Genomic DNA, 27,751 nt, shown 5'->3' on the forward strand with positions numbered 1-27,751 from the left:
AAATATAACTTAAAGAAAAAAAATTCTTCTGATCAAAACACACTCTGAGTGTTTAAAGGGCAAAGATAGGACATCCTTAAGGAGGATTGCAGGCAGGACTGGGATGAGGGGCCAGTAGCAGCCTGGCCAGCCCCGTCCTCAGTTATGGTGAGCCCCGGGCCCCCTAATGGAGGGGTCAGGAAGGAGGCAGAGCTATAGGCAGTCTGAGGCCCTTGTGAGATGGGGTTCAGTTTCTTCAGCTCTGGGCCCCTGTTCTGGCCAAGGGATCCAATCTGTGCAAACAGGCTGAAGCATGTCTCAAGACTGCCTTCCATTCCTTACCTCTGTGATCTGCTTCTAGTCTCTGAACAGGACAGAAAGTGGAGAATCAGCAAAGCAACGCTCGGTCCTGGGTGGCGACTGCTTTGAGACTACAGTAGCCCTGGCTGAGGGCAGAGCCTGTGAAATGAGGTCCAGCCTGGCCATGACTGCCCTCAGGGCAATGCACTGTGTGCATGCGTGCACCTGTTCCCAGGGCAGGGCAAAGCAGAGCCTTTCCTTCCACTCTCAAGCCATGGATACACCATCGCAGCCGAGGGGTGGGGAGCTTTCCCCCCGGAAGCCTCTTATTTATTCTATGCCTTCAGCATCAGCTGGCAAATGAATCCCATGTTTCATTTACCACCTTCCCTTCCCCTAAAAAAAGGTCATTCATTTTATGATCAAGCTAACATATATTCACTTTTGAGTAAAGCAAATAAATGTTTAATAAAATTTGGAATCTCCTAAGACGTTGGCTTTACAGCTTCTTGGCTGAGAAAAGCGGCATTTGTAAGAGTGAGGAGATAAGGAAGGCTCCAATAACTAGGGGTGGGCTTTCGACGGTCAGGAAATCAAACCATTCCGCCCCCGTATTGCTTGGTGAAAATGACCCGTTAGGAGGACCCACTGGGGCTTTGCAATACCTGTACTTGCTTCACTTCCTCCAGCACTTTGCAGGGAGCAGTGAGGGCCAAAAGTGTGTGATGGAAACCCTGTTCAGAAAATAAGCTTGTGGGGGTATAGCTCAGTGGTAGAGCATTTGACTGCAGAAAATAAGCTTGTGTGTAACTGCCGCCCTGGAAAGGAAATTTGTTTTCTGCTGCCAGGACTGCAGGGGCTGCGGATTCTTGAATAGTGTGCCTGGGGTGGGGAGGATCAGAGGAGACTCTATTACTGTCCTGACAAGCTGCAAAGAATGGCACCCAGTGTGGCTGAAGGCTGGCAGCTGGCTCCTCTAGGACAGGTGTCCCCGGGGGCTTCAGAGGACTCAATAATGAAGGAATAGAAATCACCGTGAGTAGCTGGGAGCCTAAAGACTACTTTCAGGGGCGCCTGGGTGGCTCAGTCGTTGAGCGTTTGCCTTCGGCTCAGGTCATGATCCCAGGGTCCTGGGATCGAGCCCCACATGGGGCTCCCTGCTCCGCGGGAGGCCTGCTTCCCCCTCTCCCACTCACCCTGCTTGTGTTCCCTCTCTCGCTGGGTCTCTCTCTGTCAAATAAATAAATAAAATCTTAATAAATAAATAAATAAATAAATAAATAAAGACTACTTTCAGGCAAAGCCATACGAGCTTGAAATGTGTCTCTTCCCAGTTTGTTTTATTCTTGCCCTTTGGGTTATTATTTTTTTTTTCTAATCTTTTCATTCCCTTCACTCAGAATGAGGTAAGTAATTGATTTCCTTATCAAGATGCCAGGTGATACATTTTTCACGGCTTTCAGAGCGCACTGCAAATCTAAAACCATTGTCTGGCGGGCGCTGCTTTCAGCCACGATCATTTTTATCATCAAGGTAAACCTGCTGGCGTATGTTTTTTCAAATTTTATTCAGAAGCGTTGTCTTTTACTGGTCAAAGAAATGGTAACAGTCTTCACTTTGTGGTTGCGTTATCCAAAAATAAAAAAGGATTTTTAACAATGATCAAAATAAAGCTGGTGAGATAATTTCTAATGGCAATGAATTGATTCCTGAAGATTTGATTAAAGACAAAACTAGGTCAATTTAAGCAGAGTCCAAATGAGACAGAAAGAAAGCCCATGGGGGTGGGGGGAAAGGGAGGCGTGGAATCATAGACACAGTAAAAGAAAAAAATTGGAAAGTATGAAAAACATAAAGAAAAATCCACAAATCACCTTGCATATTTTTCTCTGTCTCTCTGTCTGTGTCTGTCTGTCTGTCTCTAAATGTTAGAAAAGGGACTAGAAACCTTACTAATAGATAATAATAGTATCAGGGTGCATGGCTGTCTTAGCAAAGCATGTGACTCTTGATCTCCGAGTGGTAAGTTCAAGCCCCAAGTTGGGGGTAGAGTTTACTTAAAGCAAAACAGAACAAAACAAAACAAAACAAACAAAAAAGCCAACAACTATCAACTATCAGCTGAGGGTAACTTTATTGCTGAAAGGGTGAGAAGAATTGATTAAAGAAGGCTTAAGTTATGGTGACTGGCTGGCTCAGTCAGCAGAGCATGCAACCCTTGATCTCAGTTGTAAGTTTGAGCCCTACTCTGGGTGTAGGGCTCACTCAAAAAAATAGTAAAAAAAAAAAAAAGTTAAGGTATATTTATAATTTTTTCTCCATTCCTTATACCACTGATGTATTTCTTTTTTTTTATTGATATAATTCACATGCCATAAAATTTCCCCTTTTAAATAAATGTACAATTTAGTGGGTTTTAGTGTAGTCACAAGGTTTTGCAACCATCACCACTACCTGGTTCCAGAACATTTTCAGCACCCCCCAAAAAGAAGCCTTGTGACCACTGGCAGTCACTCCCCATTCTCCCCTCTCTCCTTTCCTGGCAACCACTCATCTACTTTCTGTTTCTATGAATTTGCCTATTGTGGACATTTCTTATAAATTCAATCATGTCTTCTGTGGCTTTTGGTGATTGGCTTCTTTCACTAAGTTTTTTAATTGTGGAAAAATATACATAACAAAGAAATCCATATACCATTTTAGCAATTTTATTTATTTTTAAATATTTATTTATTTATTTTAGAGAGAGAGAGCATGGGGGGGAGGAGCAGGGAGAGGGAGAGAGAGAGAATCTCAAGCAGACTCCCCACTGAGCGCAGAGCCTAACTTGTGGCTCGATCTCACGGCCCTGAGATCATGATCTGAGCCAAAATCAAGAGTTGGATGCCTAACCAACTAAGCTACCCAGGCACCCCCCATTTTAGGCATTTTAAAGTGTCCAGTTCAGGAGCAGCTGGCTGGCTCAGTTGGTGAAGCATGTGACTCTTGATCTCGGGGTTGTAAGTTCGAGCCCCACGTTGGGTGTAGAGATTACTCAAAAATAATAAAATACAATATATAGTTCAGTGACAATCAGTACATTCACATTCTTCTACAACCCTTGCCACCATCCGTCTCCAGAACTTTTTCATTTCTACAAATGAAACTCCGTGCCCATTTAAACACTAGCTCCCCATTACGCCCTCCCCCAGCCCCCGGCAACCACCCCTCCACTTCCTGTCTCAATGAATTTCACTCCTCTAGGGACCTCATGTAAGCAGAATCATACAATATTTGTCCTTTTGTGTCTGCTCATTTCACTTGGCATGATGTCTTCAAAGTCCATCCATGCTGTGGCCTGTCATAATTTCCTTCTTTTTAAAGACAGAATAATATTGCATTGTATGGATATACTACATTTAGGCTATCCATTCATCAGTTGATGGACATTGGGTTGTTTTCACTTTCTGGCGATTGTAATGCTACCATGAACATCTGTGTACAAGTTTTTGCATGAACATAAATTTTCAATTCTCTTGGCTGTGTACCTAGGAGAAGAATTGCTGCATCATATGGTAAGTCGTGTTGAACCTTTTAAGAAATTGCCAACGTGTTTCCAATAGTGCTGTACCATTTTATACAAAAATACATAAGGGTTCCAATTTCTGTATATTTACCAACACTTGTTATCCCCTCCTTTTTTCATTTCTTTTTTTTTTTAAGATTTTATTTATTTGAGAGAAAGAGGGAACGCACACAAGCAGGGGGAGGGGCAGAAGGAGAGGGAAAAGCAGACTCCCCACTGAGCAGGGGCTTGATCCCAGGACCCTGAGATCATGACCTGAGTGGAAGGCAGATGCTTAGCCATCTGAGCCACCCAGGTGCCCCTCCCCCTTCTTTTTTCTTAAATTACAGCTATCCTAGTGGATGTGAAATAGCCTCTCATTGTGGTTTAATTTGAATTTTATAATGTTTTAATTTTTTTTAAGTAAGCTCTATGCCTAATGTGGGGCTTGAACTCACATCCCCAAGATCAAGAGTTGCATGCTCTACCAGCCAGGCGCCCCTATAATATTTTAGTTTTTGAAATCAAGAAGGTATACTAATTCTTTTCTTGTATAATTAGTAAAATAATTATTTTCCACAAGAAGTGCATTGCTAATACACACTGGGATGTAAAGAACAAAACACATCTAAGTTTCTGTCGCTGCAAATGGATTGTTCACCCAGCTAACAGAGTTAAAGGGGAAGTCAGAGATGGGCTCCCGGCTGACATGAAGTGAAGGTGTGCTTCCTGGGGAGGTGTTGGGGTGGTAGAGCTTTAATCTCCAGGTACTTCAAAGACAATAATCAAAAGACAAACTTTTTGAGAATTTCCCATGTTACCAGGCTCTGTGTTAAATGCTTTCTGTGTGTTTTTCATTTAAGCCTTAAGACAATCCTAAGTCCTATTCTTACTTCTGTTTTGCAGCTGAGAAAATTAAGGCTCAGAGAGGTAACAAATGATGCGGGTGATGCTCCTGTGTGATAGTCCCAGGGCTGAAGGCTGAGTATTCTCTTTATTTTAAATTTTTTTTAAGAGTTTATTTATTTATCATTTATTTATTTTTTGAGATTTATTTATTATTTTATTTAAGATTTTATTTATTTAGAGAGAAAGAGAGAGAGCACGAGAAGGGGGAGGTGCAGAGGGAGAAACAGACTCCCCACTAAGTGTGGAGCCCAACGTGGGGCTCAATCCCAGGACCCTGAGATCACAGCCTGAGCCAAAGTCAGACGCCTAGCTGACTAAAGCACCCAGGCGCGCTTTAACCATTTTGTTTGTTTTTTGAGATTTATTTATTTATTTGAGAGAGAGAGAGTGAGAGAGAGCAAGTGGGGGGAGGCACAGGGGGAAAAGGAGAGAAGCAGAATCCCCGCTGAGCACAGAGCCTGAGGTGGGGCTTGATCTCAAGACCCTGAGATCATGACCTGAGCCAGAATCAAGAGTTGGATACTTTTTTTTTTTTCTTAAGAGTTGGATGCTTAACCAGCTGAGCCACCTAGGCACTGAGGCCTGAGTATTAACATTGGGCTATTCTGTGTTACTTTCCACATACTTCTCAGTGTTCTCCTATTAATGAAATAATAAATAATAATAAAATCATGACAGTGTCATTATCATTAACCTTTATTAAGTGTGGGCTGAGTTTCAGGCACTGTACTGGGCTCCTTCTGTGCATTCTTTTATTTAATACTCATAACAGCCCAATGAGGTGGGGACTATAATCATTCCCATTTCACATCTGATGAAACAGAGGTCAAGAAACCTGCCCAGCACCACAGAGTTGCCCCAATATACTTAGTCTTCTTATTGTTTCCCAAATATGCTGGGTCCACTATGTCCAGAATGTTCTTCCCCAGATTTTCACATAGATGGTTTCTATAATGTTCAGATTTGAGCTAGAATGTCATCTCTTCACAGAAGCCTTCCCTCCTCACCCTATCCAAAGTAGCACTGTATGTACTACGTGCATACAGTAGGTGCTTAATAGATATTTACTGAATATGTGCAGGCGCCCCAAGGACATTCCCAGCCCCCTATGTTTGTTTCCTCCATTCCCACAGGCCAGGATAGCTTGTCTGCCTGGCTCAAGTCCTCCCCCCAATGATACAACCTTCTCTGAGCACGTACAAGACTATCAGCCTTCACACAACAAGCTGTTCCAGTCCCTTCAGTCCTGAAATAGTCCTTCCCTTCACTTTCAAGCAACCAATTGATGTCTCTTTTTGCACATTCAACAACGAGTCTCGCTTGAGTCTCTCCTCCATCATGCTAGACATACAGGAAGGGGATGAATGAGATGCAGTTCTACCCTCAAGGGGCTTTCTCAAGTTGCAGGCTGAACAGATGTGTGAACAAGCAAATACAACACAGTGGGAAAAGTGCAAAAAAGAGACACACATGATCACTTGCACAACACATAATCAAATATAAGGAGATGCAGGGCGCCTGGGTGGCTCAGTCAGTTAAACATCTGACTCTTGATTTTGGCTCAGGTGATGATCGCAGGGTCAGGAGATCCAGCCCTGCATCAGACTCCGTGCTGAGCATGGAGCCTGCTTAAGATTCTCTCACTTCCTCTCCCTCTGTCCCCTTCCCCCACCCTCCCACTCATGCTCTCTGTTTCAAAAAAATAAAATAAAATGAAGAGACATATATGTAAGCCTCGAGGGAGGCTCAGTAGAGTAAATGTAGGCAAGAGACACTGTGGCTCTGAACAAATAAAAATTTTTAAAATATGTATGCTGCTGCTGGTTTCAAATCCTGGCTCCATGCACTAGCTATGTGACCTTGGCAAATTATGTAACCCCTGGGATCTCGTTTCTACCTAGGGAAAGTAATACCTAGTCCAGAGCATCGCTGTGAGGATTAAATGAGATAACATTTCATAACGTATACACTTAATCAATGATACGTTTAAATTATTGTCGATAAAAATTCTAATTTGTTTTTTTAGTAACTCTACCCCCAATGTGAGGCTCAAACTCATGACCCCGAGATCAAGAGTTGCATGCTCGGCCAACTGAGCCAGCTAGATGCCTCCATAAACATTTTAAATACAGGGGAAAAAAGCTTTTAGCATGGGGGCACGTAGGTGGCTCAGTCAGTTAAGAGTCTGCCTTTGGCTCAGGTCCTCCCAGAGTCCTGGGATCGACCCAGCATCGGGCTCCCTGCCCAGTGGGGATTCTACTTCTCTCTGCCCCTCTGCCCCTCCCCCTCTGCCCCTCTCCCCGCTCAGTCTCTCACTATCTCTCTCTCTAATAGATAAATAAAATCTTTAAAAAAAAAAAAGCTTTTAGTACAAAGTTGTTTGTGAAGTGCTGTTTATAATAGGAAAAATTTTGAAGCAAGCAAAATCCTTTTGATGGAACATTCTGCAACCATTAAATTGTGAGAATGTATTGTAGAGTCATAGATACAATTCACTGGACAAAATGGTATATATGGTGTCATCTTGGCTATGTAAATACATCCCCAAAGTCCCTGGGCCTCTCCAGCCTGTGGGTTTAAATGAGGCTACATTCACCTTGTACTCAAATTTCTCCGCTTCAGTGCCCCCACCTGCTCCTGCAGACCTCTGCAAAGGCCCTAGGGGCCCTAGGGAGTAGCTAGAATGTATTTGCTCCCCGTCCCACCACCCCAGTATTCAAAATGTAGGTACTTGATAAGCATAGCTACTCTTTTTCCAGGCCTCTGCCCTTGCCAACCTCACAAAGGGCACCTCCCCATAGGGTGACCAACCACCCGGTTTGCCTGGACCTGAGACGTTTCCTGGGATGCCAGCCTTTTAGTGCCCAAACTGGGAAAGTCCTTAGCAAGCTGGGATAAATTGGCCACCCTCTCTCACTGCAGGGGACTTCGAAAGTAGCAAAGTCTTTAGGTCTGCAAATGGGGTTTGTTTTCTCAGCTGGAGTCAGGCTGTGTTCCTCCCAAAATAGAGACTGAGGGATTGAACAGAGGATGGGGTGAGCAGAATATTCAGGCTTGGATTCGGGGGACTCCCTGGTCCCAGGGAAGTGAGACAACTAATCAAAACATTGCTTGAGAAACAAGCGCAGGTCTGGACAAGAGACGCTGGTCTGGGGAACATGAACTCATGGTGGTAACTGAAGTCATGGGAGTGACTAGAGGATCCAGGAGATTTTTAAGTAGGACAAAAGCTTGAAAATCATGACATCTGAGCCAATAGGTAGAGGGACACAAGTCCATGAAAGAAATGAGGGGAGTGGCTAAAGAGATAGGAAGAAAAGTAGGGTTTGAGGTTTGCAGCTTTGGGGCACAGTTCCCACCATCAGTCCTTGGTTTCCATTTGCCTGTGTCTTACCCCAGATCCAGGATTTGTACTGTCTGATCATTTTCTAGACTTCCCTTCCTTTTCTTCCAGTTCCTGAAATGTAAGCGATGCCCCAAGTTTTGTATGAGGTCCTCTTTTCTCTCTGCACTCTCTTCCATGACAAGTTTTCTTTTTTTCTTTTTAAGGTTTATTTGTTTATTTCAGAGAGAAAGAGAGCACAAGTGAGCTGGGGGAGGGGCAGAGGGAGAGTGAAAATCCCAAAGCAAACTGCATGCTGAGTGTGGAGCCTGACTCGGGGCTGGATCCCAGGACCCTGAGATAATAACCTGAGCCAAAGCCAAGAGCCGGCCGCTTAACCGACTGCGCCACCCAGGTGCCCCTCTTCCACGACAGTTTAATTTATCCACATGGCCGCCACTTTCATCTCAAAGAGGCTGGTTCTCAAATTATTCCTCTAGCATCAATTTCTCCAGAGCTTCAGTCGACATTTCAAACTGTCTCCTGGACATTTTTGCTTCGTTTCCCCACCAACAAGCCAAATTTAGCCTAGCCTAAGATGAAACATGGCAGGATCATAATCATAGACTTTAGCATTGGAAGGAACCATCGGGATGCCCTAATCCAGACCTGCCAAACCAGGGAGCTATGGCACACACTAGTGCTTAGCGAATGAGATCTGGGCAGGGGCAGATGGTCATCCTCCCAGCCCTCAGAGTGCCTGGGGCCTCTGGACCTTTTACCTCTGTCCACTACGGCCTCATCCTCTGATGGCCCTAAGAGAGTGAGGTCTGATAGTGAGCGGAAGGCCATCATTGGTACTCAGATGCAGGGCACGTCACTGCTTGTGTAGAGATGCTGGTGGGGTTTGTGTTCCAGGTGCCTAAGGATCATGAGAAGCAATCCAGTGGAGAGGGAGGTATGAGTGAGCGCGTGTGTGTTTGGACGGGGGTGGGGGTTCTGGTGCAGGCCGCTCAGAAACTCTGTCTTTGCATACTTTTATATCGGAAAATTTTGTCTGTGATTGGTGTGCCACAAATCATGTCCAAGCTTTGAGGTGACCATTCTAATAATGCCTGTGTGTTCTGCAAATTAGAGCCTCATCATTATTTTGAATTACTAGCTATGAAAATGTTTGATTGGATCTAAAATCCACAAGAAATTTTATAAGCACATTTGTCAATGAAAGAAAAGGAAGAGCTTTAAATATAACTTAAATATAATTTCTACTGTTGTAAATGTTCCAGTGGTTATAAAAGTCCTTTCAATTTTTTTTTTTTTAATCACCTAGTGCTGCAAATAGTTTCTTGTCATTTAAAGGGATCACTGCTAAAGAGTCTGGATCAGGAATTGCATGAGCTATTTAAAACACAAAGCTGAGAATATAAAGTTAGGTACCGGGATTCAGGTTCAAGTTTCTCATTTAATAAAAAAGAGCTGGGGCACCTGGGTGGCTCAATTGGTTAAGTGGCTGCCTTCAGCTCAGGTCATGATCCCAGGGTCCTGGGATGGAGCCCTGCATCGGACTCCCTGCTCTGTGGGGAGCCTGCTTCTCCCTCTCCCCCGACTTGTGCTCTATCTCTTGCTACCTCTCTCTCAATAAATAAATAAAAACTTCTAAAAAAATTTTTATTTAGGGGCGCCTGGGTGGCTCAGTCAGTTAAGCGTCTGCCTTCGGCTCAGGTCATGGTCCCAGGGTCCTGGGATCGAGTCCCGCATCGGGCTCCCTGCTCAGCAGGAAGCCTGCTTCTCCTTCTCCCTCTGCCTGCCGCTCCCCCTGCTTGTGCTCTTTCTCTCTTTATTTAAATCTTTCTCTAAATCTTTATTTAAAAGATTTTATTTATTTACTTGACAGAGAGAGCAAGAGCACAAACAGGGGGAGCAGGAGAGGTAGAGGGAGAAGCAGGCTCCCTGCTGAGCAGGAAGCCCGATGCGGAACCCTGGGATCATGACCTGAGCTGAAGGTGGATGCTTAACTGACTGAGCCACACAGGCGCCCTTCTTTTCTTTTTCTTTCTTTCTTTTTTAATCATGGTAATTTTTTTTCTTCAATCTTAGAGTCAGTAAAGTCTTTTTTTTTTTTTTAGAGAGAGAGAGAGTGTGTACATGCCCGCGAGTGGTGAGGGGAGGGGCAGAGGGAGAGAGAGAATCCTAAGCAGATTCCACACCCAGCAAGGAGCCTGACATGGCTGGATCTCTCACGACTTTGAGATCATGACCTGAGCCAAAATCAAGAGTCGGACACTTAACTGACTGAGCCACCCACGCGCCCCTATCCTCTAGTTTCCATTAGATGCTATAATTTTAAAAGTGTTGGAAAGTGCAGATCTAATCCAGCCCCCTTCATTTATTTGTAAGGAACCTGGGGCTCAATCAGGGTTGAGTGAGCTAAGGTCACAGAACTAATCACTTTCTTCTTAAACCAGCTCCTGGGCTTTCTGAGTCGTCACTGCGGGTCTGTGATCCATCACTCTCGAGTCACTCAAGTCCAAGTCAACTCACATTGACTTCTTTCTCTGTGTGTCATATCTCACTCAATCTCTGTCCCTTCCCAGGAACCCTCCCCATGACAGGAGTGAAACCCAGGTTCTCCCACCCTGGCTTCCCCGGCGGCTGGACTCTGCATTCAGGCACGGACACCTCAGCCTTGGAACTGGAAGCTAGCCGGGCTATGGAGCAGTGCCCAGCGCCTAGGGTTGGTGTGTTACCAGGACAGGCTGGGCCCCGTGCCAGACAGTGACAGCCATGCTGTCTTCCCCGGTTTAGGAGCCTGATTTTGTAGCGCTTTCTGGCTGCGGAATCAGAGGCTGGTTTTTCGGCACTCCCAAAGATTCCGGGAGCTTAAAGCAGGCAGTGTTGGTTTCTGTTGCTTACAACCAAGAACCCAGCTGATTAAGAAATTGGAACCAGGCTGGCTGTAGGCTATAGACTCTCAGGGAAATGGGGTGAAGGTGGTCTGTGACTGTATAGTCTTTTGAGGTGGATGGTAGAGAAAATGCATGGAATATTGAGGTTTGAGATTTAAAATCCCCACAGCAACCAGTGGCAAAATAATTCAATCAGTTATGTGTCACCTACAATTAAAGGCAAGTCTTTAGAAGAGTGAATGGCTGTAGCCATAGAATATATAATGGGTGTGAGAAATTTGACTGTGGGGTGTGGTGCTTTCTTCCAACAGTGCCGGATACTTGGCAGCTCTCTTAAATTTACAAGACTACATATATGCAAATATATACCACATTTGTATATATGCTGCTTTACTGCGTTTTCCAGATGACCCGAAAGCTTGCTAACATTGAGCAACAGCACGGAGCTGGAGAAGGTTCTTTAGCTGCTAAGTGGTCCTCATGACCCAGGGGGTCTGCTGGGGCTCTCTGCACTGCCACATGCTGGGATGCTGTGCAGAGCCTGTGGCAAGTCCCCGAAAGAGCATCCCTATGTTGTGCTTATGGTTTTGGAGCAAAGCTTTGCTCTCTTTGGCTGACAACTATTCTCCTTTTTAGAAACTGTTCTGAAATTTCTCCTGGGCCCTGGCAAGATTGGCAGTCTGGCCACGGAGTACCAGTGACCACGTGACCTATGTGGCTTATCGTAACTGAATATCTGTCTCACTTGGCCATAAAGTGCCCAGTCGTGCCCTGTTCCTCAAGAGGACATGGAATATACAAGAGCAGGCCTGAGCGTTTCTTGGAGAAGACACAATCATGCAACTCCCAGTATGTTTCCTCACATTTCACTACCATCCTTCCCTCCATTCACAGCCACAGCCTTATGGAAAGCTCCCATGACCAGGTGACTAAGGAGGACATTTGAGCTTGTTTTACAAATGGTATCAGCTGGGAGTGGCTGTTACAGTTGCACTTGCAAATGGTCTTGAAAGGACAATGGCAAGAGGAAATCTCCCAGTGGGCAGAGTTTTGAGTTGTATTCTTATGGTTCTCTTTGCCCCAAGAAAGACTCTATTACCAGTTCATGGGCCAAGTGGTCAGGGACTTAGATTGGAGCCAAGGTTTGGGAGAGAGGACATAGATGAACCTCTCAGAGCAGACCAAGAAAATAAGACTATTTGTGTCCTATACGAATACTTATCAAAATGCCCCCTCTGCAAAAGAAGCTTTAAGTTACAGGACAAGAAGCCCTACCTTGTGGATGTAGGTCAAGCTCCTTCCTTAGTCAAGCCAGTGCCTGTTTAAATTGGGATCATAAGCTCAGCATGAGCTTCTCCAAGGAGAGGCTGAGCTGGCTATTGCTATTGCTGGGTGCCCATTTTTGAAGGAATCATTATAATGGATTCTTTCTACCACGGTGGGTGCAGTGAGTCAATCTCTTTGGGAAGAGGTATATAGTGAATTTGGATTTGCTTTTTTTTTTTTTTTTAAAGATTTTATTCACACATCTGAGAGAGAGGGAGAGAGAGAGAAAGCACAAGCAGGGCCAGAGGCAGAGGGAGAGGGAGAAGCAGACTCCCCGCTGAGCTGGGAGCTCGATGTAGGATTCGATCCCAGGACCTGGAGATCATGACCATCTGAGCCACCCAGACGCCCAAATTTGTATTTGCTTTTTCCATCAGTGATGCAGTGATGCTTTTACCATCACCATCCTCCTACATGGGTTTAATGAAGACCTTATTCACCATCAGAGTATCTTTTTTTTTTTTTTAAGATTTATTTATTTGAGACAGAAAGAGAGGATGAGCGGGGGGAGGGGCAGAGGCAGAGGGAGACGCAGACTCCACGCTGAGTGCAGAGCCTGACATGGGGCTCAATCTCAGGACCCCAAGATCATGACCTGAGCCCAAGTCACACACTTAGCCGACTGAGCCACCCAGGCGTCCCTTGCCATCACAGTATCTTAGACATACATCATGGCACCTGTCTTCATCAGTTTGGGCTGTTAGAACAAATTACTATAGCCTGGGTGGCTTTTAAATAACAGAAATTTATTTCTCATAGCTCTGGAATCTGGAAATCTGACATCAGGGTGCCAGCATGTTAGGTTCTGGTGAGAGACCTCTTCTGGGTTGGAGGCTTTTGGCTTCTCTTTATATCCTCACATGGTGGGGAGCAGAAAGGGGAAGCAAGCTCTCTCATTACTTTATAAGGGCACTAACCCTATTCCTGAGAGCTTCACCCTCATGACCTGATCTAATCCTAATTACCTCCCAAGGCTCCATCTCCTGATATCACATTGGGAGGCAGGGTTTCAAACATATCAAGTTTGTGGGTATGCAAACATTGGATGCATAACAGCATCCGACTAAGGAGCTAACTTTACAGTGAAAGGAGTAAAGAAACTGGCTGTCCTTCCCATCAGATTCACTAGCCCTATTGTGGACCCCAGCAACTGGAAGCAGCTGGCTTTATAGTGGAATGATCCGTGGAAGACAGCTACTGAACTAGCTGGAAGACAACACCTTGAGAGCTTGGATTCCATTTATACTCAGACCCAGCAATTCTGGAGGTGTCTGTATTTTTCTCTTGAATTCCTTTTCTGTTTAAAGGAGCCAGAGTCAGTTTCTGTTGCTTGCAACTAAAAACTCCTAGTAATACAAAAATTTCTCTCTTGGCTGCCTGGCTCCTCAGCTGGTAGAGCATGGGACTCTTCATCTCAGGGTTGTGAGTTCAAGCCCCACATTGGACATAGAGCTTACATACAAACACCTCTCTTTGTGCCATCTATTTTTTTTTTTTTTAATAAAATGTCTTCCTCCACTACTAGCTTCCAAACTCTAGAGGCTGTCACCAGTATCTTTGTATTCCCTATGGTATATAGAACTCTATGCTTTTATTTTTTTAAAGAGTTTATTTATTTGAGGGAGACAGAGACAGTGGCAGAGAGCATGAGTGGGGAGGAGAGGGAGAAGCAGGCTCCCTGCTGAGCAGAGAGCCCAATACAGGACTCGATCCCAGCACCCTGGGATCATGACCTGAGCTGAGGGCAGACGCTTAACCGACTGAGCCACCCAGGCGCCCTGTGCTTTTATTTCTAAAATTTTTTTTAAAAGGATTTTATTTTTTTTCTGTAAAAATTTTATTTTTAAGTAATCTCTATACCCAACATGGGGCTTGAACTCACAACCCAGAGATCAGGAGTCGCTTGCTCCAACTGAGCCAACCAGGTGCCCCAGAATACTGTGCTATACATAGTGCAGGATACAGGTTGCAAACTTGTAGATTCTGGGATGTACCTGAACTGCATTTATTTGGACCAATCTGAAGTTTTGTTTGTTTGTTTTTTTAAATCGATGCGGTTGCCATATAAAAACCAAGAGATTTCATGTGCAATGCACATTTCCACCTTCTCTTGAAGAATTTGAAGATCTGGCTATTTTACACCCATATTCCCACGGCTGCCCTCCCTAAGCAAAACACAGGCCCTTCCACTTGTCAGCCTTGGCCTTGCCCACTTTATTTACTTTCCTCGCTTAAATGGTCCTTGAAGGCATGTAAATTTGCCACTCTTGATGCAATCGGATTATACTGAGTTTACTTGGCAATTAATGCTTGTATTTTCATTTACATTTCACTTGTGTTCTATCCTTCTTAGATTGTAATAAGCCACTTGGTGGACAGAATCCTGCTTACTGTCTTTCTTTAAATCAATTTTTGGTTGTCACGTATTCGATAAATATTAATATGTTTATAAAACCTTTCTCGAATGTCGAGCTGACCTTGACCCCTGTGAGTTGAATACCTCATTTGGTCTGGCGGTGCCTGACATTTCACCATCACGATTCGTCGTTGCCTGGGCTGAACTGAGACCTGGTGACTTGTCAGGTAAAGAAGTAAAATGATTTCCTCATAAGATAACACAAACATACAACATTCCGAAGTAGGTTTTAGGAAGTCAACCTTTCTACTGCTTATGAGAAACTGGGAAAGTTCTTGCTGAGGTGGTCGAGAGTTAGTAGCTGGGACACTGGGAAAGGTGGAGGAGGACTGGAATGTAGGTGCGTTCTGGAGTTTATCTGAGGCTTTTCGGATGGGGATTTTATCCAATGAGTCTCAGAGTGACTTTCCCTTGGGGTCTGGCAGCCCAGGGTGTGGTTCCTGGCACAGCCCCTGAACAGTTGTCATAGGGATCAATTTTGGGACTCTCTAGAACCAAGCCTTCGGAGTTCCACATTTCTGGGAGCTCGTCTCCCCGGCCCCAGTTAATTTCCGTCCCGCGCTGGTGCAGGCGGTCCCCCGCTCCGCGACATCCTCCGGCTCTTTCAGCATCAGTTTCCCCCAAGGGGGCGGGGCGGGGGGAGACGAGTACGGAGCCGCTCCTGCCCTCCTCTCCGCGCCGGGGAAGAGGAGACGCGGGAGGGAGGACCTGCCGAGTCCGGGCTTCAGCAGGGGCTCCGCGGAAGCAACTGGCTCCTCAGGCCTGTGGCCCGCAGCCCTCCGCGAGCTGAGCGCCCCTCTCCCCCGCGCCGCCTGCGTCCGCGGTGGAGCCGCGCCGCGCGGAGGCGCCCCGGGCTCCCCGCCCCCGACCCGGCGCTCCCGCGCTCCCCCTAGCGGCCGCCGCGCGGCCTCGCTCCGTCCCAGGCTCGTCGGCGGCGCAGCTCACGTGACCGCGCTCCGGGCCTGCGGCCGCTGTCGGTTCCCCCAGTCACCGAGCGAGAGGGAAGAAACAAGATGGCGGCTGAAGGCGATCCGGAGTGGGGCCCCAGCAATTCGGATTGAGCCTTCTCCCTCCACCCGCTTCCGCCGGCCGGGCCCCTCCCGCCCGGCCCCGCGGGCCTCCCCACCCGGCCCCGGCGCCCCCCACCGCCACCCCTCCGCCCGCCCCTCCCCCCTCCGCTTTCCCTTCTCCCCCCCGCCTCGGCTCCGACATGAGGGGCCGGCGGGGCAGGCCGCCCAAGCAGCCCGCGGCTCCCGCTGCGGAGCGCTGCACCCCGGCCCCGCCGCCGCCGCCGCCTCCGCCCACGTCCGGACCCATCGGGGGGCTCCGCTCGCGGCACCGCGGCAGCAGCCGGGGCAGGTGGGCCGCCGCCCAGGCTGAGGTGGCGCCCAAGACGCGGCTGAGCTCGCCCAGGGGGGGCAGCAGTAGCCGGAGGAAGCCGCCGCCGCCGCCGCCGCCGCCGCCGCCGGCCCCCCCCAGCACCAGCGCCCCGGGCCGGGGGGGGCGAGGAGGCGGGGGCGGCAGGACGGGGGGCGGGGGCGGCGGCGGCCACCTGGCCCGGACCACCCCGGCCCGGAGGGCCGTCAACAAAGTGGTGTACGATGACCACGAGAGCGAGGAGGAGGAGGAGGAGGAGGACATGGTCTCCGAGGAGGAGGAGGAGGAGGAGGACGGCGACGCCGAGGAGACCCAAGATTCCGAGGACGACGAGGAGGATGAGATGGAGGAGGACGACGATGATTCCGATTATCCGGAGGAGATGGAAGACGACGACGACGACGCCAGTTACTGCACGGAAAGCAGCTTCAGGAGCCATAGCACCTATAGCAGCACTCCAGGTACCCACCCAGCCCAGTTGCTGCAGACTCCTTCCCCACCTCCTCTGCCCTCCCCCCTTGCTCACTCCCTCTCTGGTCTCCCCCCACCCCCACCTCCCCCCCAGACGGAGGGGAAACGCGACGGCACATCAAGTGGCAAAAAACTAGATTTACAAGAGGAAAGAGGCGCATTGTTCAAAATGGAGATTGCATTGTTGCAGTTTGCAGGCCACACACTCGCTCTCTTTCTCTCCCCCCAACCCCCTCTTTTTCCTCTTCAAAATTTGTGCCAGTGTAGTGTCTCCACCGGGCAGGATTGAAACTTTGGCACACACATATCCATTGCATTCATTTTTCTCCCCTTGTTTTGGTTTGGTTTTTGGAATGAAAGAAGCCTCTTGTTTTGCAAACGTCTTTGCATTTCTAATTTGGTTTCTTTTAGATTTTTATTATATATCTGTTCCTTAAAAGGGAATTGAGGATTTAGACAGATTGTGGCACACAAACACACGCAAAAACATCCTTCTCAGCAGTGTGGTTTTAAAATTGTGTTAAGGAAATGGATCGGTTGGGTTGGTAGGGGAGCCTTATCTGGTCCTGCGTGTTTGTTTTTATTCTTGAGTGCTAATGGGCTCGTGCAACAGTTGCTGGTAAATGGCTGATTAAAAAGCAGAGTAGAAAGTCAAACAAAACCAAAACAAATGTGGCAATTCATTCGATTCCAAATCATTTTCGTAAAATCCACCCCCCCCCCAAAAGTAAGAAACTGCAGCAACATGCGTCTTAACTAATTCGATCCCTTTGCTTCGCCTGAGAAATGCAGTTCCGCGTCACCTGTTGCAGAAGATGTATAGTTGATCATGCAGACGTAATTGCTGAAGGTGAACTTTTGGACCAGCTTCTTAGTCACAAGGCAGAAGTACATGGGGATTTATTACAGAAACACTTTTTTTCTTGATTCTATTTCTAAGGATAAAAGTCTTCTCTGGATCTGTAATGAATTTCTCCAGGGTGACTTTTCTCCTATTTTCTCGCAGAAAGAATCTCTAGGCTGGTGCTGAGATGAAATTTTTTTTTTTTTTTTAAACACACAATTGCTGCTTTGTATTAAATACGTAGTTGCAGATTACTAAATTGGGGGGGGGGAAAGTAACTTGTAGCAATAGCCTACAAGATTTTTCCTTTATATTTTTGTTAATGTGGATTAACAAAATTAGATTCCAGTTTTAAGAGCATTTACAGAGTGAAGTTTATGAGGAAATAGGATCTTAAAAAAGTAATTAATGTGTCATTTGTTTTTAATAGAGACTAGGGTAATAGAAGGGGTTAAATTGAGATGTTTCCATTTTTTATAAATGCTTAACTACTTATGGAGGAGCATGAGTATGAAGCCAGACGAAGACTCATTTAGGTTGTCCTAACAGCAAATGCAAAAGGTAATTTTCTTTTGCCTGACAATATCTGCCTGCCTTTGCCCAGTCAGGGTTAGGAGGGGATGTTGGCAGGAGAGTGAAGGGAATGAATCAAGTGTCAAGTATTTATGTCTTGTGTGTAGAAGGAACTGCCCGCCACTTTTCATTCTTTAGCCAACTTAAGATCTTTTATAGTAATAGTTTTTACCTTAAGAAATCCTACGTGGTTCTTTCTACCCAGAATTGAAAGACCCATAGAGACTGAATTACACTATCTGAGGATGTTTTTTCCGGCTAGACAGAGCTGAGGCATTTTGGCAGGGCAGTTCAGCTAACTTTAACCTCTTTGAGGGACTAGCAAATAATACTTAGGATTGATAGCTGTGTATATGATGAGTTAAATTAAAATTTGTGTTTAGGTTTCCTTTTTTATAAAAAAATACTTGTATACTTATGTACTTCCATGACATTTTGTTTTTATTAATGTTATTTGTAGACTACTTTGTGTATACTTATCTTTATAAGAAATTAAGGATTATATATCCTTATGTTAATCTTTTATCTCCTGCAGTTCCTAGTACAGTGTCTCGCACATAGCAGCTGCTCAACAAAGATTGGTTGGATAAATGATTGTTAGTTAGGTGAGAGCTTGTAATAGATGAAGTTTTGATAATTCTGCAGTGGGTGTCCTAGCTCCTAAATATTTTGGATTTGGGAAACTAAAAATTGATCTAATTAGATTTTGATCGTTTGACCAGTGAGTGTTTTTAGTAGCAGTTAGTGTGTTTTAAGCTGCTCTTTCATATTACTTGCCAGGCATTTTCCTTTCTTTGTTGGATGTGGTGTTAACTTGTTGGATTTTTCACTTTTTGAAACACATTATTCCTCAAGATTATGGTGAAAGAGATCATGCATTTTGTGTTCTAAACTTTGAGAATATGTCCACTTGGCTAGAATGAGTAACAGTGCATGACAGTGAGTTGTTGAGGCTAAGCCCCAGTTTCATTGGTTTTATTGTCCGTATTTCCAGACAATAAAGGCTAGGGAGAAGGCTCTCAGGTAAATGTGTATATGTGTATATGCCTGGGGAGAAAAAACGTTCTGGAACTGATACCCTAAGAGCACAAAAGGAAATACGATTGGTGGATTTGAATCCTGTACTGTCAGGGCTAAAAAAGGATTATACTTTATTGGGAATTTAGAACAATTTGATTAATTTTTGGAGGCAGTACTACCGTTGGCTTAAGTTCTAACATATTAAATTGCTAGCATAAGAAATTATTCATTAGTTCATTCATCTGTTGAGTGGTTTGTAGGTTATATGACTGTTCCTGATGCAGAGATGTTGGTTGATATTATGAGCTTACTTTTCTAAAATTATAGGTTTTTTTTAAAATTTATTTTTTTAGTAATATTTACACTCATTGTGGGGCTCAAACTCATGACCCTGAGATCAGGAGTCACACGCTCCTCCGACTGAGCCACCCAGGCACCTATAAAATCATAGATTTTAAAAAGTATTTTCATTGGAGATTAAATGTTTTCCTTTTATGGAGAAAAATTTTAAATGGGTGTGTAAGATATTCACATGACAAATAGAAATGAATACAATAGAAATGACAATTTATTAATTCAAAATTGAAATCATCTAGGTTTGCTTCAGCTTAGAGGCATTTGGCTGAAAAAGGCCAAATTTTATTTTATTTTATTTTATTTTATTTATTTATTTTTTAAAAGATTTTATTTATTTATTTGACAGAGACAGCGAGAGAGGGAACACAAGCAGGGGGTGTGGGAGAGGGAGAAGCAGGCTTCCCGCTGAGCAGGGAGCCCGATGCGGGGCTCGATCCCAGGGCCCTGGGATTATGACTTGAGCCGAAGGCAGACACTTAACGACTGAGCCACCCAGGTGCCCAAGGCCAAGTTTTATTTATTTTTATTTATAAAATAAATAAAATAAAATTTATTTTTATTATTTAGAGTTATTTCAGCCTATAGGTTTTATGACATATTTTTTTAAAAGATTTTATTTATTTGAGAGGGAGAGAGCGCGAGCTTTGAGGGAGAGGGAGAAGCAGACTCCCTGCTGAGCAGAGAGCCGGACTAGGGCTTGATCCCAGGACCCTGAGATCATGACCTGAGCCGAAGGCAGATGCTTAACTTTCTGAGACACCCAGGTGCCCCTTATGACATATTTTTTAGGTTTTATTAATTTATTTATTTGAGGGAAAGCGTGCACGCCCATGTGTGAACTGGGGAAGGGGCAGAGGCAGAGGAAGAGGGAAAGAATCTCAAGCAGATTCTTTACACACTGAGCTTGGAGCCCGACACAGGGCTGGATCCCAGGACCCTGAGATCATGACCTGAGCCAAAAGCAAGAGTCGGACACTTAACCGACTGAGCCATCCAGGCACCCCGGTTTTATCACATATATTGTCAACGCATTGAGAAAGATCGCATAGAAAATCTGTTTTGAATAGGTGTTAGGTGTTCTGACAGCACCTTGAAATCAAGCATTGCTAAATAAAAAAAATTAAATCATACTTGAAACTGGATGGTTTGTGCATTTAACTTGTGTGGGACTTCTGAGGTATTATACTTAGCTGGAATTTTGAGATTTGGAACCTTTGATGACTTCAGAAAGCCAAAGCCCTGATGTTTTCCTGGGAGAGTTAGTGATTTATGTCCTCTAAGGATTATGACAGAGAACAGTGGCATAGATGCCATGAATGAACTGTAGATTTATCTGAAACAGAATTTGTTACTGGTTTGGTAGTATTTATTTCCGCCAGTGTCAACCAAATGTCTTTTTGGTATTTGTGTAATTCTGGATTGCTACAAGTGAAGGACAAAGTGCAGTAGAGATTTAGAGAAGGACAAGTTTATACCCTATTTGGGGGAGTTGGTGTGGGTATATGCTTCTTGGATGGGCATGTGCAAGGTGAGGATGGGTAGATCAAGGGAGGGAGCAGCATGAACTGAGACACTGATTGTTTTTTTTTTTCTTAAAGATTTTATTTATTTATTTGACAGAGAGAGACACAGCGAGAGAGGGAACACAAGAAGGGGGAGTGGGAGAGGGAGAAGCAGGCTTCCCGCGGAGCAGGGGGCCCGATACGGGGCTCGATCCCAGGGCCCTGGGATCATGACCTGAGCCGAAGGCAGACGCTTAACGACTGAGCCACCCAGGCGCCCTGGCACTGATTTTTAAGATTTTATTTTTTGAGTAATCTCTACACCCAGCGCGGAGCTCGAACCCACAACCCTGAGATCAAGAGTCGCATGCCCCACCAACCTGGCCTCCAGTCAGGTGCCCCTACGGCACTGATTTTAAAGTGTGGGCAGTCTTAATATCCTGGTTTAGCAAGAGCCTGAGTATGTGAGTAAAAGAAAGAAGCTATAAAGGTCTGTTGCTGGGCAGTATCTAGAGAACCAGGCTATAACTTTCCCCCTTTCATCTGTAGGGTAAATATTGGGCTAGATCAGTGATCCTCATTTTTCAGTCTTGGAACACCCAAGGGATATGCAGTATTCCCATCAGCAGCATGCAGGAGTATGAAACAAAACCAAATCAAATCACGGAGATACTGTAAGCTACCATTGCAGCCAGCTCATTCCCCCCATACTGAGAGGATTACTGGAGGAGGTGGTTTCTGAAGACCCCTCCCCCATCTATTTCAAATCTATTTCATTTGTGGATATTGGTGATCAGTCGGAAGATCGGGGAACAAGTGGAATATGATTTCAGTGGGATGTTAGCAAGTTTAGCATAGCTTCTGTTCTGCAGGATGGATTGGAAGATGAGATAGCTAGTCAGTATCTGGATGGGTTTTGAAGCACTGAATGGCAGATCAATTCAGGAGGTACTTCAGGTTCCTCAGGCCTCAACAACATCAGAAGTGTAGATGGAGAGAAGAATGCATCACATATGCCTCTGTAGGAATGGTAGTGCTTTGAGTGGCGATAGGAATTCAGGATTATAAGGGAAATGAGTGAGATCTGTTTTCAGGTATCTGTCTCTGAAGAGGTTAAACATAAAAGAAAGTGAGGGCCCCAAAGAGTTATTAAAAAGTTGGGCAAGGAGCGCCTGGGTGGCTCCGTCGTTGAGCGTCTGCCTTCGGCTCGGATCGTGATCCCAGGGTCCTGGGATCGAGCCCCGCATCGGGTTCCCTGCTCAGCGGGAAGCCTGCTTCTCCCTCTCCCACTCCCCCTGCTTGTGTTCCCTCTCTCACTGTGTCTCTCTCTGTCAAATAAATAAATAAAATCTTTTTTTTTTTTTTTAAAGATTTTATTTATTTATTTATTTGAGACAGAGAGAATGAGAGACAGAGAGCATGAGAGGGAGGAGGGTCAGAGGGAGAAGCAGACTCCCTGCCGAGTAGGGAGCCCGATGCGGGACTTGATCCCGGGACTCCAGGATCATGACCTGAGCCGAAGGCAGTCGCTTAACCAACTGAGCCACCCAGGTGCCCAAATAAATAAAATCTTAAAAAATAAAAATAAAACGTTGGGCAAATGATCTCTGAGTGGTAAAGAGGTACGTCTGAGGTATGCAGTAATGAATAGTCTTGTGTACATTTCATGTTCATCTTCTTTTCTGGTGTATATTTGGGAATGGAGCTATGTATTGAAATGTGTATGCACAGCAGCACTGGGGATGTTGAGGCCGGGAACTCTGATTTCTTCTGTTAGATTCTCCTTTCCTCTTCAGTACCCTGTGTCCTCCCTGTGACTGCAGATCCTTGGAGGGGGCATGTAGGGGATGAGAAGGTGGTGGTTGTGGTGGGGGGACTGATAATCTTGGTGACATGGACAGGAGCCAATCCTAGCAGATGCCCTCTTTGCATTGAATAGATTCCTCCCTTCTTGGTCTTTTTTCTCTTTGAATGCCTTTTTTTTTTTTTTTTTAAGATTTTATTTATTTATTAGAGAGAGAGTGAGAGCACAAGCAGGGGGAGTGGCAGAGGGAGAGGGAGAAGCAGACTCCCCACTGAGCAGGGAGCCCGACGTGGGGCTCGATCCCAGCACACTGGGATCATGACCTGAGCCAAAGGCAGACACTTAATGACTGAGCCACCCAGGCGCCCCGTAAAATCTTTAAAAAAAAAAGAAAAATAACTTTATTGAGATATACATACCATAAAATTCACCCTTTTTTAAAGTGTATAATTCATTGGTTTTTAAGTGCAACCGTCACCACTCCCTAATTTCATACCATTTTTTAATCACACCCCCGCCCCCCATACCCATAGCAATCACTTCTTGTTCTCTCCTTCCCCTTTTGCCATTCCTTGGCAACCACTACTTTTATTATCTGTTGGTTTGTCTCTTCTGGACATTTTATGTAAATGGAATCATACAATATGTGGCTGCTTTCACTTAGCGTGTTTTCAAGGCTCATGCATATTGTAGCATATATCAGTACTATATTTGAATAATATTCCATTATATGGATATACCACATTTTGCTTACCCATTCATCAGTTGACGGATATTTGAACTGTTCCTAGTTTTTGGCTATTATGAATAATGCTACTGTCAACATTTGTGTATAGGTTTTTGGCTGGAAATGTGTTTTCATTTCTCATAGGTATATCCTAGGAGTGGAATTCCTGGATCACTACGAGTACAGTTTTATTTTATTATTATTGTTTTTAAAGTTACTTATTTAAGTAATCTCTACACCCAGCGTGGGGCTTGAACTTACAACCCTGCGACCAAGAGTCACATGCTCTTCTGACTGAGTCAGCCAGGCGCCCCACAAATACAGGTTCCCTGTCACCCCCAATACATTTTTAATAAAATCATTTTATTAGGACATTTTGTTACAGTAGTTTTAAAACAGTTTCTCGGGGCACCTGGGTGGCTCAGTCGGTTAAGCATCTGCCTTCGGCTCAGGTCATTGATCCCAGGGTCCTGGGATTGAGCCCCGTGTCGGGCTCCTTGGTCAGTGGGGAGCCTGCTTCTCCCTCTCCTTCCTGTTTTTGCTATCTCTGTCGCTACCTCTGTCTCTCTCTCTCTGAAATAAATAAAATCTTTAAAACAACAACAACAGTGGTTTTCTTAGGATGAATGAGAGCTGGGTTGTAAGTCTTCCCAGTTATCTCTGATTTTTGAATTGCCTTAGGTCAGTTTGGAGACTTTATTCCAGAGGATTTGTCAGAGAAGGACTAGTGTAGGTGGAGTCATGCCATTGGTTTCCATGCTGTCAGAGTGGGGACTTGGGGCAGGTATCGGAGGCACCTGCATGTGTGAGCCCACTGCAGAGTTGTAGGCTATCGTGATGTATGAGAATCTGAGGAATCTTTTGTGTATGTCAAGGATCTAGATGGATAGCATGTAGCACAGAGATTTAAAGTGGAGAATCTGGACCAGATGTCGTGAGTTTGAATCTGGGCTCTGTGATGATGGGCCGTTTGCTTAACACTCGGTGTCTCACTTTCCTCATTTGTAAAATGGAGATATCAAGGTGTCATGAGGGTTAAATGGTTAATATACATGAAATGCCTAGAACAGTGCCTGGCACGTGGTAAAGATTCAACAAATATTAGCTATTATTACCTGTCGATTTGCTCCTAAACTGAAGATGGGGATTCTTCTTCTTCTTTTTAAGATTTTATTTATTTGACAGAGAGAGGGAGAGCACAAGCAGGGGGAGTGGAAGGCAGAGGGAGAGGGTGAAGCAGGCTCCCCGCTGAGCAAGGAGCCTGATGTGGGGCTCCATCCCAGGACCCTTGATCCCAGGATTCCCAGGGGAATCTCCCCTGAAGATGGAGACTCTTCAAAGATATAAGGACCTTACTTTGAGTATAGTGAGAAAATGTCATTTAGGGGCACCGGCATGGCTCAGTTGGTTAAGTGTTCTACTCTTGTTTTCAGCTCAGGTCTTGGTCTCAGTCTTGAGTTCAAGCCCCGCATTGGGTTCCACGCTGGGGATGGAGTCTTCAAAAAAAAAAAAGGATGTCATTTGACTCATAAGGTATAAACATATTTTGAGGACCACATTTAAGTAAAAATATGCATTAAAACAGAGCTTTATTTTCCTCCTTTAAAAGAAATATTAAATATTCACCCATTTAAAAAATTTAGTTTAGCTACTATCTGACTTATTCCAGAACTATGGTAAATAATGTATTTACTTCAGTTATTCACCGTGGTCAATTAGAGTAGAGAAAGCAGTTGTGACACTCTTAACTCTTGGTAGTTTGTGCTGTCTTTCTCTTCCTGTTTCTTCAACACCAGTTTTCCAGGTTTTTAAACCTGCCTATGCATGGCCCTCTCACTGTCTCCCTCCTTCCCTGGAAAGCTCATCTGTTTTCAAGTTGTTTTTAAGAATTGCAATGAAAAATTATAAAAATAGCGCAGATTTACTCTTTTGGGAAAATACTCATAACGCAAAGATGAAAATGAAAATCTGTAATTTCACCAACCAAAGATAACTCCTGGGGATGTTTTTATACCATTTCCTATAACATGTTTTTACCTATGTATTTTTAAAAAGGTACAACTAGGGGTGCCTGGGTGGCTCAGTTGGTTGAGCGTCTGGCTCTTGGTTTCGGCTCAGGTCATGATCTCAGGGTCCTGGGATCGAGCCCCACATCCGGCTCCATGCTCACTGGGGAGTCTGCTTGGGGGTTCTCTCTCTCAAATAAATAAATAAATAAATATTTTTAAAAATTTATTTTTATTTTTTATTTTTTTTTAAAGATTTTATTATATTTATTTGACAGAGAGAGACACAGCGAGAGAGGGAACACAAGTGGGGGAATGGGAGAGGGAGAAGCAGGCTTCCCGCCGATCAGGGAGGCCGATGTGGAGCTCGATCTCAGGACCCTGGGACCATGACCTGAGCTGAAGGCAGACAACTTAATGACTGAGCCACCCAGGCGCCCCAAATCTTTTTTTTTTTTTAAAGGTACAACTAGGACTATAATAAACTAATTGTTTTTACTTGATATATAGCAAGATTTTCCCCTTTCATTGTTTTTATCAAGGTAGTACATGAACATAGGTAACAAATTAAAATTGTATTAAAGGCTCATAGTGAACAAAAGCAGTTCCCTGACATACCTCTTTCTACCTGAGGCCTCTCTAGAGGCAGTGGCTTTCAATTCTTGTAGTTTTTTTTCTCCCCTTGACAATTACCATAGTATTTTAAAATAATATGCTTAAACATTTGGTTTATCAGTTTTAGACATTTCTCTTTTGACTTTGTTTTTTTTTGTTTTTAAAAATTTTTTATTTATTTGACAGAGACATAGCGAGAGAGGGAACACAAGCAGGGGGAGTAGTAGAGGGAGAAGCAGGCTTCCCATGGAGCAGGGAGCCCGATACGGCGCTTGATCCCAGGACCCTGGGATCGTGACCTGAGCCGAAGGCAGACTCCTAATGACTGAGCCACCCAGGCGCCCCTCTTCTGACTTTGTTAATGGTAAATGAAGAGTTAGCCTTATTACAATTACTCTTACTTTTTTCTTTATCCTTTCATTATAGTTATAGCATGATTTTTGGATAAATGTTGAGGGATTGGTTACATGATCATAACTATGTAAATATGATTTATTTATAGGATTATTATAAGTAATACTTTTTCTGGAGTTATTGCCTAGTTTTTCACTTGCTTAATGTTCTACATATCTGTCCCAGTGCACTATCAAGTCTGTAAAATATCTTATCACTTACTATTTTCCAGACTCTCAAATGTAACAATTCCATTTTTTTTCCTTGTTGGTCTCCCTTCTGTATCGCTCCCCATTTCTCCTTTCACCTGAACGGACTGCTCTGTAGGTCTGTTGAATATCACCCTGGAATTTCTTTTTGCTGCTTCTCCATGTAGATTCTCTTTCTTGAGTCCTACATTTTTCCTGATTTACTTCTCTTTTTTAGCACAACCAACCCTAGTTGATTCCTAAGAATGGGTGCATGAGAAATAAACTTAAAAAAAATATCATTTTATGTTTGAAAATGCTCTTTGCTAGTGAGCGCTGTGTATTGTGTAAGACTGATGAATCACCTGTACCCCTGAAACAAATTTACATTATATGTTAATAATAATAAAAAAATAAATTAGTAAGAGAAGAAATGCTCTTTGTGACCTTAATATTGATAGTTTGGCTGGGCATAGGATCTTAAATTTAAAAATCAGTTTCACTTGGAAGATTTGCTTTATTGTGTTCCAGCATCTAGTGTTGCAGTTGAGAAGTTTAGGGCCGTTCTGATTACTTCCTTCATGTGTGCCCTGTTTTTTTTTTCTTTCTAAAGCATTTCGGCTCTTTTTATGGTCTCCAGTTTTGCAGTGATACCATATCCCTTGATGTGGCTCTTTTTTTCATTCATTGTGCTGAGTGTTTGGTGGCTCCCCCCGCTTTTTTTCTAATTAAAATTAAAAAAATTTTTTAAGTAAACTTAATGCTGCACATGGGGCTCAGGCTCACAACCCCGAGATCAGGAGTCTCATTCTACCGATTGAGCCAGCCAGGTGCCCCTTGGTGGGCCCTTTTAATTTTTTTTTTTTTTTTTTTTTAGATTTTATTTATTTTTTTGACAGAGAGAGATATAGCGAGAGCAGGAACACAAGCAGGGGGAGCGGGACAGGGAGAAGCAGGCTTCCCGCAGAGCAGGGAGCCCGATGTGGGACTCGATCCCAGGACCCTGGGATCATGACCTGAGCCGAAGGCAGACGCTTAATGACTGAGCCACCCAGGCGCCCTGGTGGGCCCTTTTAATATGGAGATTTGTATTCTTTAGTTCTGGGAAATTTTTTTCTTTCTTTTTTTTTTTTTTAAAGATTTTATTTATTTATTTGAGAGAGAGAATGAGA

General features: G+C 44.5%; 1 protein-coding gene and 1 long non-coding RNA gene across 15 annotated transcripts in view; both read left to right on the forward strand.

The window, feature by feature from the left end:
* The first annotated feature begins 10,216 nt into the window (after positions 1 to 10,216).
* Positions 10,217 to 14,762, forward strand: LOC145717309 (uncharacterized). The gene is made up of 2 exons (XR_014140437.1): positions 10,217 to 10,788; positions 11,597 to 14,762. It is a non-coding gene; the product is annotated as an uncharacterized LOC145717309 (long non-coding RNA).
* A 914-nt stretch (positions 14,763 to 15,676) lies between these two features.
* Positions 15,677 to 27,751, forward strand: part of BPTF (bromodomain PHD finger transcription factor) — a 146,984-nt gene continuing 134,909 nt past the window's right edge. For 8 of the 14 annotated variants that reach the window (XM_081804660.1, XM_081804659.1, XM_081804662.1 and 5 more), the window contains exon 1: positions 15,677 to 16,540. In XM_081804660.1, the coding sequence (XP_081660786.1) occupies positions 15,913 to 16,540 (628 nt within the window). In that variant the 5' untranslated portion in view covers positions 15,677 to 15,912. The remainder of the gene's footprint in view (positions 16,541 to 27,751) is intronic. The other 6 variants (XM_081804667.1, XM_031023984.2, XM_031023982.2 and 3 more) reach the window with 1 other exon arrangement.

Source organism: Leptonychotes weddellii, chromosome 15, assembly GCF_054177405.1.
Source record: "Leptonychotes weddellii isolate Sample4059 chromosome 15, ASM5417740v2, whole genome shotgun sequence".
NCBI classification, from domain to species: domain Eukaryota; kingdom Metazoa; phylum Chordata; class Mammalia; order Carnivora; family Phocidae; genus Leptonychotes; species Leptonychotes weddellii.